The following is a 14,359-nucleotide window of genomic DNA, read 5'->3' as shown; positions in this document are numbered from 1 at the left end:
AACTCGTCCATGAGGCTCATCTCCTATGCGGCCAAAGGAGCGAGTAGAGCAGCGGGCACAGGAGTGGCTCTTAGGAGACAGGCCTGGTTACGCTTGTGTACATTCGTGGAGGCCTTTAAGCCTTCCTTCACCGACGCCCCCTTTGATGGGTCTTCTTTGTTTGGACCCAAGGTGAAGGACACTCTTACTTGGTGCGAGCAGGAGGGCAAGACCTTGACTGCCATTGGAGCCTGTTTTTCCGCTCCCTCTAGACCTTATCCCAAGGCTCAGAGAGGAGGGAAAATGTGGTTCAGAAAATCCCAAAAGTTCTTCTGTACTCCACCGAGTGATTCCCCCTCCAGAGGTGGGGGGGACTCAGGAAGACGCCGTCCTAGAGGTGGCAGAGGCCCCTGTAACTCTGGAGACCGTGAATCCTTTCGTGGTTCCTCCTATCCTCAACGTCCCTAGGATGTGGCCCAGCTGTGCTTCTCCGGAGCCAGTCGGGGGTCATTTTGCGAAACACCCACAAGCTTGGGAATCAGTAACCAAGGATCAGTGGGTGCTTCGCATTGTATCCGGAGGTTACCTCATTCCCTTTTTCAAGCCCCCTCCTCCTACAAGGAGAATCCCGGATGTGCCACCCAGTCAACAGGATCTGGCAGCCTTAGAAGTTTCAAAGCTGCTAAAATAAGGGGTCATCCAGCCCGTCCCTGCCGACCAGATCGGATCAGGAACTTACTCAAGGTTATTTTTGGTGCCAAAAAAGACAGGGGACGTAAGGCCCATTTTGGACCTCAGCCTTTTGAATCATTTTGTGAAGAAGTCCAAGTTCTGGATGGTCACCCTTCAGTCCATTCTCCCATTATTGGAGAAGGATGTCTGGATGTGCTCCATAGACCTCAAGGATGCTTACTATCACATATTGATACGTCAGGAGTCCAGGAGTCATTTCCGCTTCCGCCTAGGAACCAGTCATTTCCAGTTTCGTGCACTGCCCTTTGGTCTCACCACAGCCCCCAGGGTGTTTACCAAATGTCTGGCAGTAGTGACAGCTCACTTGAGAAGTCTCGGATTCCAAGTGTTTCCTTATCTCGACGACTGGCTCCTCACTGCCACCTCCAAGCATCTACTGATTTGAGCATTGAGGGCCACAGTAACTTTGGGTCTCTTGCTAGGAATCTCTTTCAATTGGAAAAAATCTGTGCTGCGGCCATCTCAGCGTATCACCTTTATAGGCGCAGAGTTAGACACAAAAAGTATGCGGGCATTTTTGCCATCAGAGAGAATTCAAGTTCTACAATCTCAGGTCCAAAATTTGTTACCCAAATCTCGAGTTCCTGCCAGACAGATTCTTCAGTTATTGGGTACGATGGCTGCAACCATCCTCCTAGTACCGTTAGCCAGACTGCACATGCGAGTGCTGCAATGGCTGTTATTGGTTCAGTGGTCATACCAGGAACTTCCCTTGGATCACCTAATTCTGATTACGGAGAGTTGCCGTCGAGATCTCCATTGGTGGCTATGTCGGTCCAACCTGAACCGGGGGCGGCCTTTCGCTCTTCAGCCTCCTGTTGCCACAGTGACCATGGACGCCTCCCAGATAGGGTGGGGGGGTCATTATCTGGACAGGACTGTCCAAGGCACTTGGCAGGATCGCAAAGGGCACCTTCACATCAATGTCCTGGAAATGAGAGCAGTGCTTCTGGTTTTACAAGCACTTCATCATGCTCTCCCCCAGGGTACTATTGCGATTCTATCCGACAACATGTCGGTAGTTTGGCACATAAACAAGCAGGGCAGAACCAGGTCCTACCCCCTTTGCAGGGAAGCCATGAGAGTATGGCACTGGGTCATAGCCTCTCGACGTTTCTTAGTAGCCACGCACTTTCCGGGGAAAGCCAATGTGATTGCAGACAGGCTCAGCAGGACTCTCCTGTTGCCCCATGAGTGGTCCCTCAACAACAGAGTGGCTGCGTTGATCTTCGCCAAATGGGGTCTCCCTTGTTGTGACTTGTTCGCCAGCCCCAACAATGCGAAGTGCAGAGAAGTTCTTCACTCTGACGCCCTCTCAGGGACAGTCTCCAAGGGACGCTCTAGCCCACACTTGGCCCCCGGGTCTACTTTATGCCTTCCCTCCAATTCCCCTTCTCCCAAGGGTGATTCAGAAGGCTCTCCATGTCGGGTGCGACATGATTTTGGTCGCCCCACATTGGCCCCATCAGGTTTGGTTCCCGTTTCTTCAGAAGTATGCGGCACAGGGCCCTTGGATTCTGGACCCAGTTCCGGATCTGTTATCCAATCCGTTGGGACTCCCGCATCCGTCCCTCCGGTTGCTGCAACTGGCTGCTTGGTTACTCCACTTCCATCCTTAGTTAGAGATCTCTCTCTTTCTTCGGAAGTAATGCATATCTTGTCTTCTTCCCACAAGCCGTCTACCGTTAAGCTGTATTCCAGCAAATGGAGAAGGTTTTGTTGTTGGGCACAACAGCGAGGCGTTGATCCTCTTACAGCCTCAGTTCCGCAGGTCTTGGAATTTCTGGCTTCCTTATTTCATTCTGGCTCTTCAGTCTCCACACTTAAAGTTCAGCTGGCGGCTATATCTAATTTTCATGTTGCTATAGATCCCTCTTTAATGGCTAACAGACTTTGCAAGTCCTTTCTTAGGGGAACCTGGCTCCTCAGGCCTCCTGTGGCTCATCCCGTGCCCCCTTGGGACTTAAATTTGGTTCTGGCCTCCTTAACTGCCCATCCCTTTGAGCCAGTAGCCACTTGTGATATCAAATTCCTGTCGTGGAAAACGGCTTTTCTAGTGGCTATTACTTCTGCTAAGCGTGTTTCAGAGCTTCAGGCTCTCTGTTCTTCCCCTCCGTATTTGATCTTTCACAAAGACAGAGTTTCCCTTAGATTGAATCCATCCTTTTTGCCTAAGGTAGCATCCCCTTTATGCATTCAGCAATCTTTGGAGCTTCCAGTTTTCTTTCCTAACTTTTCCAGTAGAGCAGAATATACCTTTCACCAGTTGGATGTTCACAGGCAACTGCATTTTTACTTGGCTAGGACCACTCAGACTAGAAAATCTGACCAACTGTTTGTGTCCTTTGCGGAGAATAGGTTGGGTCTTCCAGTTGCCAAAGCCACCATTGCTAAATGGATTAAGGATTGCATCTCTTTCATTTATTCCCACTCAGGCAAGGAGTTGCCTTTCCCAATCAAAGCTCATTCTACCAGAGCTATGGCCACCTCTGTAGCTTTTCATTCCAAAGTTTCAATAGATGATATTTGTGCGGCTGCTACTTGATCTTCTCCGCACACCTTCATTTCTCATTACAAGCTTGATGTGGCTTCCCGAGGCAGAGCTTCATTTGGTTCCGCAGTTCTCAGGAGTGTGTTCCAGTGAGCCACCCGGGGTTTTTAGGTGCTAGGGACGCTGTCCCATCTGTTATGAATGAGGCGAGATAGGATCCCATTACATCTTTTAGTTATGTACTTACCATAACTTTGGATGTATGGGATCCATCTCGCCTACATTCATACATACCCACCCTCCTTCCCCCTACCTTTTGGTTTTGGAGGAAATATAGATCTTGCTAACCTCTCCTATGGAAGGTCTCTAGTTGGTTACAGTTATCGGTATATGTTTTTTCTGTATCTGTATGAATGTATAAAGCGAACAAACAAGATCTGGGGAAGCAGGCGTGGTGCATTGTGGGATAAGGGGTAGCCCAGCCAATTAGAGACTTCGTTCTAGTATAGTGGCCGAGTCGGAGCCGACGGATCGGCTCCGAACCCATCTGTTATGAATGTAGGCGAGATGGATCTCATACATCCAAAGTTATGGTAAGTACATAACTAAAAGTTTTCTGGTTGTGCTATGTATAGGAACCTTAACTGTGTAGCCCTGAAATACTTCTTCAAATCAGGTAATCCCATACCACCATGTTCTATTGGAAAGATCAGCTTATCCCACTTGATTCCTGCTGCCTTCCCCTCTCAGATAAAATCCTTCAACTCTTTATTAATTGCCATCCACAACTTCTTCTCTGGTTGATAAAAAATATGCCTGACCTGTATATAAAACTAAAACAACATTTTGACTTCTTGTATCTTCCTATCTATAACCATAAAACAGCTTCCAATTTCTCAGTTTTTGTATTATATTTTTAGTCTCTTCCCACATATCCTTAGCTGCCATAACAGAATCCTTTTTAATCCATACTCCTAAGTACTTTATTTTATCATGCCCCATAAATATGAGTATTGCTGAACCAATTTCTGTGTGGGTGCATAGTTTACAGCTATTGCCCTTGTTTTATCTTCATTAATTTTGTATCTCGAAATAAGCACAGAGAATAACATTCTGCAGTTGCTACTTCTTTTTATCACTAGAGTGCTTGCTAGCAGTCTAGACCTCTAGAAAAGTCACTGACATAATCAATTCAAGTTCAGTACTTTTTTAATCAAAAATGTAAATGAGAATGTAAATGAGTGAAATATTGATCAACTACAGAATGAAGGGCAGAAACGAATGACAGAATCACTGTGATGTAGAGAGTGGCTAAGAGTTCTGAGCTACATGAAAACCAGTGTGCCAGCCAGTGCTGCTTATAGTAGGGGATTCACGCTCATCAGTGTCCTGCACACTTGTCTGGGTTACCAGGGCATGGGGCTGGCTTAGATACTCTGCTTGAGTAGAACGTCAGTATTTTACAGATTATAGGTGAGCAGATTCTCTTGAAGCTGAATCACTTTTACACTCATGGCTGACACTCCCAGTATCTCCCATATTTATTGTTGTTAGAAATCTGTGTTCTTTCTGCACTTAACCAAGGGCTAAATAGTCACTGGTATGATATACTTTCAATAACAAGACAGTGTTTTAACTATTTTCCTTATTTTTTTTTACAGACAAAGAGCCTTGTTGGAACAACAACTGCAGTTTCAACGTAAGCTTCTAATAGAGGCTGATGGACTAGACCGCACACAAGACATCTCTCGACCTTGGGTTTTCTCCTACTTTGAGCTCCTGAAAATGTTGGGGATACCACTTCCTTCTGAGGAACTTGTCAAAGAATAGTGAATGTATAGAGTCAAGGTGAAATGAATGCAGTTTTGGAAAGACAGACTGGATGCACAAGTAACTCATGAGTAAAACAGCTGATTTTTTCTATACAGTGTTTAAAAAATAGCAGACTGTTATCTGCTACACAACATATTGATCAATTCTATCAGCAAACATTACTTAAAGAAAGGGATTATTACAAATAAGTCTGTTTTGATTTCATAAAGATGTTTGCATTAATGTTTTGACATTCAAGTCAGTTTACAAGGATGATGAACTTTTCTCAAATTCAGGTGCAGCCTCAGTTAACTGAATACAAAAACTCAAAAATAATATAGAATTCAAAACCACATTATAAAACAACCAAAATGTACATTAATATGTTTTAATCACAAAGGAATAGTCATGCATGAACATGCTTCTGTAAGACCTATCAAGACAAATGTGACATACATGATAAGTATATGACTTATTAAGCCTCTCAAATGTTCTTGAGACAGACTTGAAAACAGACAGCTGAGGACTGTATTTGTTCCAGAATATCAAAGAAATAAATTAAGCAAATAAATCAGATGCTCTTGCAACATTTTGTAAATTACTTATTTTGAAACTGACTCTGAAAGAAGAGAATCTTGTACAATGGCCTCAACATATAAGGCTTTATTACTTAGCTGTGCTTTATAAAAAAAACAAAAAAAAGCATGATTAAGGTAAATCTCCTGGAAAATGCAGGCTTAGTTATTGAAGTCATAGTCTTTTGGTACCATAACTGCTTATATTATTTTCATAAAAAGCAACACTATCTTCAAAATGGCATACAAGCAAGACATCTTTCTGATGCCACAGGTAACTTGGCTTCTAGAACAGACCTGAGATGCTGGAGTTGTCAGCTGGGGGGGTGTTGAATAGGTAGATTTGGTAGATTATGGCCTCTGCTATTCCAGAGGGAGGGTGTGGGATGTTTTGCACTGCCTTTCTAATTTTTGTGGATAGTAGGTTCCCCATAAGTACAGATTCAGTTTCAGGAAGAGGGAATAACAGATGACTAGTGTGTGGCATGTAGAAACACAAGCCTTGTATGCCTGATGTGACTGTATATTGTTCCCTTTGATAAGGCTAGTGACAGGCTACTACAAGAGGGTGGCTCAGAGACTTTCTTCTGTTGCCGTTCATGGACATCCCACTCCCAGGCCTTAAGAATTAACAGCCACTTGGCTTTGCCTCCTGCCCACTGATGAGCTGGAGGTCATGCAGTGTGAAGGACCTCATTTGCAGAACTGGTCATAAGCAACTGGAGTAATGAGAATGAGTGAGGAGACCCAAGTTAAAGACCAGCTGCAGCTGGGTTGGGAGCAGGGGTGGGGATTACAAAAACAATGCAGTGTGTACATACCACAAGCCATGAAGGCACCATAAAACCTCACCTCTCACCAAATCAATCTAGGAATGAGGTGCATACTGGGGGGAATGGGTGGCAGGAGGTATTGACTGATACCCTCTTCTTTTCTCCAGGTGTTTAATGAACCACCACAGAGCTCCTTTTGGGCACTTGTCAAATGGTGAATGAAAGTGACAGATTGTATACATTAAAAATAAGAAAGGGCTGCAATTATACATCATGTATGTCTTTGTATGTCTTTCTATGTACATGCATGTATATGTTGCTGTAGCAAAGGACTCCACAGCAAGGCTGAAGAACAGTGAATGTGAATCTTTGCTTACCTGTTAACACATACAGATGAGGCCACTAGTCTGCTGTAAAATGTTTGTGAGGTGTGAATGCATCCATACCCCCACCCCAGCCCATGGTAGCAGTTCACTGGATGCTTGCTACTCATTATATACTGGAGTGATAGTTGGCTTGCAAACACCACCAACATAGCTAAGGAAAATGCACTTTCAAAAAAGCATCAATATTTTATATTCACCTATTTTACTGGAATATCAGTGGAAGTAATCATGTTCATTACAGAGCCTTGATGTTTTTACTTAGCTGAGAAGAGAACCTGCATTTATTATTATTAATGTAGCATTTATTATATCTGTGGTTAACTTGCAAAGGTCATTAGATAAATGGACATAAATACATATGCAAAACAGTGTTAGTGCTAGCCTACGTCTCCTAGTCATCAGAAGCAGGGCTCTAGAGGCACACATCTCATGTCACAACAAACACTTTTAGTAGCAGCAGCAGCAATAAATGAGCAATCAGATTGTATTCGATTTATCAATTAAGGTGCATTAGCCCAAACACTTTACAATGAAAGTACAAAATTAAAGCCACTGAATGGTTTACAAACAAATGAAATAAGCTGAAATGCTTTTGAACAAAGTATTGGGTCGCCTGCATATTATACAGAAAAGTTCCTTAGATTTAAATGCCTCTGCTTTAGGATTAAGATACCTACTTTTGAAGAGATAGTACTTCATGGTTCTCCTAAAAGAGGCTTCAGAATAATTTGGATCAAACAGTATGAGATTCGACTAGGGATAGCAATATCAGGCACTGTACTGACAAAATTAAGATCGTTCCGCTCTTCAGCTATTGTTGTACCCTGTTATTAACACAAATCATAATATAATTACTTTTACCTTAAAATTAAAATTAAACTAATCATAAATAAATCAGCCTTCCTGCATTTTATCAGTAACTATGTTACAGTAAGTGGTTCTCCCTTTTTATCTGAGTAACTGTACATTATGGAAGACTGTACTGGTGATTATACATTAAAAAAAGTATTCCTTGAACAAAATAACAAAATACTAAAATAACTACCATTGGTGGGGGGCAAGCCTATGGGAACCCCATGTGAGGGAATTCACCCCAGTAACCCCCCCCTTTATTTTCATATACGAACTACATGGTTGCACAGCATTGGGTTAAGAACTAACACTGTAAAGCAGCCCTTTTGATCTGCACAGACAGTGATCCTGCTGTGTCTGAGTAATTCAAATAAAAAAATGCAGAAACCCAAACATGACCAAAAGCCTAGCACAAATCAAACAACACCCCATGCATGACCTAAATAAAAAAAGACCATAAACATGGCAAAAACAAATTTTGATCTAAGTTACTAATTCAAACTGAAAGCATAGACATTCATATTCAATCAAAAGCTTAAACAAAAAGGATATGTTAGCCCACAAATCTGCACTCCAAGTATGACATCCTTCAAATGCATGTTAAACTGAGGTGCCATTTGCCTAAGTTGATGGTAGCTCATGTGGCTGTAAAAGATTCCATGGCACTTATCAAAAACAGCTGAGGACCTTTATTTAATTTACAATAATAAATAACTTACTTAAAAAATGAAACACTGCATTACTGAAATAGAATATTCCTCCACCCTTTTTTGGCTTAACCATCTTCTTGATTTACCTAACTTTTCCAAATCTTTTTATACAATAGTTTCTCGTGTCTAGATATTCAAATAATCTGCAATGTCCTAACAACCAAGATATCATAAATATTTGTTTCTATGATCTTAAAGTGATCGTAGCAGCTATACAATATCATATTTATAGTTAATGGATAAAATATTTGAAGTTATACATCTGTAGCATTTTTTTTTCAAAAAAATGAATCCTATCATAAAGAAAAGCATGTTCAGTTTTTCTTCAATTTGGCATAGACGACATAATCTTTGTTCTTTTATTTTGCATTTCATCTATCGTTTCACTGGCAGTTTATTTAACAGCTGCCACAGAAAATCTTGAATCTCCCGTGCATGTTTGAATTCTTCCCTTCTTTCATGGAGACTTTTTTTTAAGTCTGTTATCTAGTTTTTACACTGGTCTAGTATAATAACAGCTAACCATTATAAGATCAATACCAGAGTGCTCTATTATGAATGTAAATTGTTAATTCCAATTTCCCAAAATCACATTTTTGGTAAATAGTTAATAATATGATTTTTTTTTTCTTTTTTTTACTATTCATATTTTCCCAAACATCTTTATACTTCTCCTAAAGCAATTGTTCCACCATGTACTTGTATTTACTATTTATCTTTGCTGATATCCAATATAAATGCAATGAAGCCAAACAAACCACAGGATTAATCATTCCTGGACAGCCGTCTTGTTTTTTTTTACTATAAACTGTATTCCTTCTTACTGGATTTAGGTTACAGAAACACAAAAATTCAAAGAAAATTTGCAATAATAGGTTTTCTTTCTCTTTAAGAAAAGGGAAGATGTTTGCTATATAGCCCAGTTTTCCTAATATCATCTAATGTAATGCATAAACCTTTTTTGCGTAAAGAAATTTTAAATAACTGCAGTTCATCTTTTGTAAAATCTCATCCTATTGTACTATGAAAAGGTTTTCACTCCCAAAATTCACTCCTAATATTTTGATACTATTCATATTGAAATGTATCCTATAAGATTTACATATCACACCATAATCAGTGCATTTCTGTATGTTGAACTGTAAGCCCACATCATATAAATGTATCTTAACTTCTTCCAACACCATTTCTAACCAAACTTCTGATTTAACAACTATATTTACATCATTTGCATAAGACAAACCTACTGGTACCTTTATCTTAGATAATATTTCCCAACCTGCAATTGAGCAGACTGTATTACATTCCTCAATTATTGTATTCCTTATTAAACTAAATAAAACACTAAGATGGTAGCCTTGTTTTAGACCCCTACTAATATTAGTTCTTTTGCCAAAATAGCTATTAAGTGAAAGTCTAACACATGTTTTAACATGTGGCATCCATTATGGACTTTGGCATTTCTCACTAAATCCATAATCTTTCAAAATTCTGCATAAGCTACCATGATTAATTGTATCAAAAGCTTTCTTAACATCACAAAAATAATGATTAATATAAAAGACAATAAAAGTTTATCTACAATTGGTCTTATAAAATTAATATCTATTTACCCTCTTTTACTTTTAGTCTATGCACTCCTTCTTGAAATGTATTAATTTGTATTTTACTTAATAGTTGATGTAAACTTTTACAAAAGTCTTATAATCAGTATTTGTTGATGTTATAATTCTCCAGTTTGCAAAAATCATTTAGTCCTTGTATACTTTCATTAATGCATCTTTGTAGGCATTCCAGTTGTTGCATGTGTCTAAAGCGATACATGCCAAAAGTGGCGTGATACTCAGTGACTGGCCTAATGAGGCTGAGTAAAGGGAAACAATGATCTTGGCACGATCGCTTTGTTTATAAGCTGTGCAGTATAGAAGGACTTTCTTATAACTGTGAACACATGTTGGTCAAAGGTTAGGTCACTCTCCACATAGGTTCCCACATCCCAAACAACTGGGTTAACTGTTAGGGGCATATGGTCAATGTGGAAGTTCCCCGGGAGTAGTTATTGACCAGTTATTGACACATTAATCAGTGCAGTCTTCACCAGTACACAATATTCAGAATTAGCAAAATAACTAATTGCCTATAAGTGTAACCCAAACTGGGACTGAAAACAAGTTTTCCATAATTCAAAATATATTTAATTATTTTAATATCTGGAGAAATTTTTGCCATTTTTCATAAATGACACTTCCAACCACCAATTAAAAACTTTCATATTTACAAGTACTTGCATCTTTAAGATCTCAAACAATTTTTCCTTTTCACTACAATTGGTATATTTATTATTATTAATCTTAAAACCCCCAGAACCATCCTAATATCACATACCAGTAACCTGCCTGGTACATCTACTTTTATATGTAAAACTTTTAATATCATATTTTAATAAAACAATACCTGAACATAAATCTCTTCCTAAGCTCCAAAGCATTGGTTCACCCCATTCATTTGCACCAGTTCTTGCTACACATCCATTAGCTTCCTAACATCTAGCAAACAAATAATATCTGCTTGTACTTTTTTTCAAAATGCAGGATGGAAATCTGTCTGTAAGCAGACAGTACATTTAGACTACCTATTATTTAAGGATTAGTTAAGGATCCCCTCCCTTTCTTAATAGTTTTGTACCTTGCTTCAGTTTTCTTTTACAAAGTCTTTTCCCAATAGTTGTACCTTCATCACTTTCATCTGTATCTGTAAGTAATCCCTCAAACAAACACCTGTTGCTCTTCCTTCTTTTTCAACAGAACAAACATTACTTTGCATTTTTTCTTCTTCATTTTTACTGTTTATCGAGCTCACATTTTCTAAACTAAGTATCATTATTATCAGTAACATTGGCCGTTTTAGTGAAAATTATTCCTAATTCTTTTTCCTTCAATTTCTTTTATGAAAACACAATCAAACCAAAAATGCTCTATACTTTTGCATTTTTTACAATATCTTTCACATTTTGATTTCACATGTCTTTCTCCACATATTGAGTACATTTCCTCGTGATGCATTCCTGTATTAATTGTGCACTGGCTTCATAAAAATAGCAAATTTTAGGTTGTTATATAAAACATAACCTCTATGCCCTGCTATATTAACAACACAAGAAATATGTTATACCATTACTTCTTCAACTTTCAGAACAGCCCATACTTCCTAGGATCCATTCCAGAGTTTTCTATCATCATACATCCAGTTTACTTTGTGTACTTTGAAAAAGTTAAATGATAAATATCCTTTCAGCATATTAATATGAATTTCAGCAGTCCAAAACTACACTGTTCATTTTTTTGTAAAATTCATATTCAAGACATAAAGATGGGATGGCATCCATGGAGTACATAACCATTTTAAATCACATAAAATGAAAGAAATGTTACATCACAAAAACTGCATTTTCCAATATGAATAAAGGCACGCACATTCACAGCAGAGAAGCCTAAAGGTACTAGTTTATTATTATGAACTTCTTATCTATTAATTATAGGTTCCATTTCTGATGAAATCCATACAACTGGCAAGGCAAAGATTCATTTGAAAACACTGGATACAGTACATGAAATGTACTGCATCAAAGCTGCTACTTGTGAAGCTATAGAAGTTCCTCTAGACCGTCAAATCTTTACTGTTCTATTTCCATCTTTTGAATGGTGAAAACAATACTTCTGGTGTCACCTTTTTTAATTGCTTATCCCCGGGATTCAGCAAACTTCCATGCAAGAATAGCTTATTCTTGCATGGAAGGGACTGTTCCCGTGCAGCACGGCAGCGTGCCATGCATATTCATGAAAGCATGCTGCCATGCTGTAAAATGGACATGGTTCTGTGTATGAGGGCAGGGGGTATGTCTGAGAGCAGTGCTCTCACAATACACATGCCCCCTGCACACCAGAATTGCCATACGGAAATTTAAACTGAGCGAGAACGCTCGTAACACCCTCACCCCATTAGCATAAGAAATCTGGACAAAGCCATAAGGGACAATCATCCCTACAGAGCATGAAGTTCATAGAATAACAGGTTTAGCATAAGCATGAATTTTCGGCAGAGTATGAATCACATAGCGCACACCTCCCAACCAGTCAGAGTAAGGAATCTGGACAAAGCCATAAAGTTGATAGAATAACAGCTTCAGCATTAACAAGGATATTCTGAAGGGTATGAAGTAAAAAACACAACAAATAAATATTTTTTTCACATATGCATTAAAGTTTAAGCGTAGATGCATGGGTGTGCCCATTGCTTAGCTATGCTCAGCCCAGCTGAAATGGCCAGGATAAGTTAAAAAGCAATAGACATCCAGCATAAGCACATGTGCAATAGTGTAGTGGTAAGAGCATATGCCTTGCATGTAGTTATTCATGGTTTGAGCCTCACCAAAGTCATTTCCATTTTGTATGTGTAAACATTACAATTTTAATGTATTTGTATATTTATTTAGGAAGTAACTTATTGTTCTCAACCAGAGTAGTGTATTAGGCCCAGATGTGAGGTGTTAGTGTAATAAAGTAGTGAAACCCCCATATAAACACAAGTGCCCCATACAGTATAGTCACACAAGAATAAATTAATTACAGCACATTGGGGGATGTCAGGGAAGGTAAATTAATCTATATTATGTATTGATTGATGAATCAATCCCATACAAGTGGTAGTCCAGTATAATAAAACATAAGCAATGCTAAGCATTGCACAGCTATGCCGACCAGGTGTAAACATTGTATACATATCAATACAAAGCAATTAATAGCCCAGCTAAGTGGATTTGTCCATTGGTAAGCAATGCTGAACCTGCCCCTTTAAGCACTGCCAACCTTAGCAAAGCAGGTTTGCCCGTAGCTTAGCTCAGCATTTTGAAAACCATCCAATCATGGAAAAGGGCAGGAAATCAGCTGTATTTAAACCTCACAGGAGGGAATACAGCTCATAACTGGTTGTAGCTCTCAACTGTAGGCAGTATGGCAGGTGTTGGAGAGGGAATGCGCTTTCGGGTGCAGCACTGGGGCATACAGGAGTCCAAGGTCATGTTAGGACTCCTGGTAAAAAAAAACATGACTTGAGTCTGCTTCAGGACCAATACCAGGACTCCCAGTATAAAGCAGAATCCTGGGAATGTCCCGCCCATGATCTCACCAGTTCCACTAGTACCCCTCAAACTGTTGAGCATGTCTGGCACCACTATTCGGACTTCAAATGGAGGAAGAGGGAGCTCCTGGAACAATGGGTCCAAGAAGCAAGAGAGAGGGGAGATGTCCCAGCAGTATGTAAGTACTCATAGCAATAACTGTTTACCAAAGTCCAGCCTGTGTATGTGATGGATAGGTATGCATAAATGTTTCTCTATTTTCATTACAGCTCCAGCTGGGGCGGGCTGTGAACCAGGAAGCTCATGCCAGTAGGTTGCAAAGGCTGGGTCGCGAGGCTGGTGAGTAACAATCCTGCTTGTAGTAGTCATACCAAATAAATATAAAGGAGTAAAATGTCACCTGGCAGTATAAAACATGTGTATGGTTTGTACTGAATAAACCAGACAATATGACAGTAATAGTCCCATATAGGTCATATTTAAATATAAGTGTAACTGCCTGCCAATAAGTTCTAAATCCTGGACTGGTTGTGTTTACTCTGGTATTGTATGGCCTGACACATTGCATTCACCAAGATCTGATATCTGAATAGTACCACTGGCCAAACCAAAGCCATAGGGTATTGTAATAATACTGTAGAGTAATGACTACTCTACAGTATTATTACAATACCCTATGGCCTTGGTTTAGCCGTGGTGGTGCAGCGGTAGCATTGCTGCCTCACAGCAATAGGTTCTCCCGTTCAATTCCCGGCTAGCGCGCCTTCTGTGTGGAGTCTGCAAGTCCTCCCCATGGTTGAGTGGTGTTCGAAAGACATGCGTAGAATGGGTGTGCCTTCACTGAAGATCGGGCATCGAGCTGGCACCTCGGCACCCGTAAAAAACTCTACT

The 14,359-nt window shown here is 39.9% G+C and overlaps 1 protein-coding gene across 4 annotated transcripts in view; it reads left to right on the top strand.

The window, feature by feature from the left end:
* KIAA2012 (KIAA2012 ortholog) overlaps positions 1-5,622 on the top strand; it is a 971,910-nt gene extending 966,288 nt beyond the window's left edge. For all 4 annotated transcript variants that reach the window (XM_044075102.1, XM_044075103.1, XM_044075104.1 and 1 more), the window contains one exon: positions 4,885-5,622. In XM_044075102.1, the coding sequence (XP_043931037.1) occupies positions 4,885-5,053 (169 nt within the window). In that variant the 3' untranslated portion in view covers positions 5,054-5,622. The remainder of the gene's footprint in view (positions 1-4,884) is intronic.
* Positions 5,623-14,359: the final 8,737 nt, after the last annotated feature.

This window comes from Protopterus annectens, chromosome 6.part0 (assembly GCF_019279795.1).
Source record: "Protopterus annectens isolate FY-2018-M chromosome 6.part0, PAN1.0, whole genome shotgun sequence".
Taxonomy (NCBI): Eukaryota; Metazoa; Chordata; order Ceratodontiformes; family Protopteridae; genus Protopterus; species Protopterus annectens.
The sequence above is the reverse complement of the archived record's forward strand: the minus strand, read 5'-3'. Positions and strand labels throughout refer to the sequence as shown.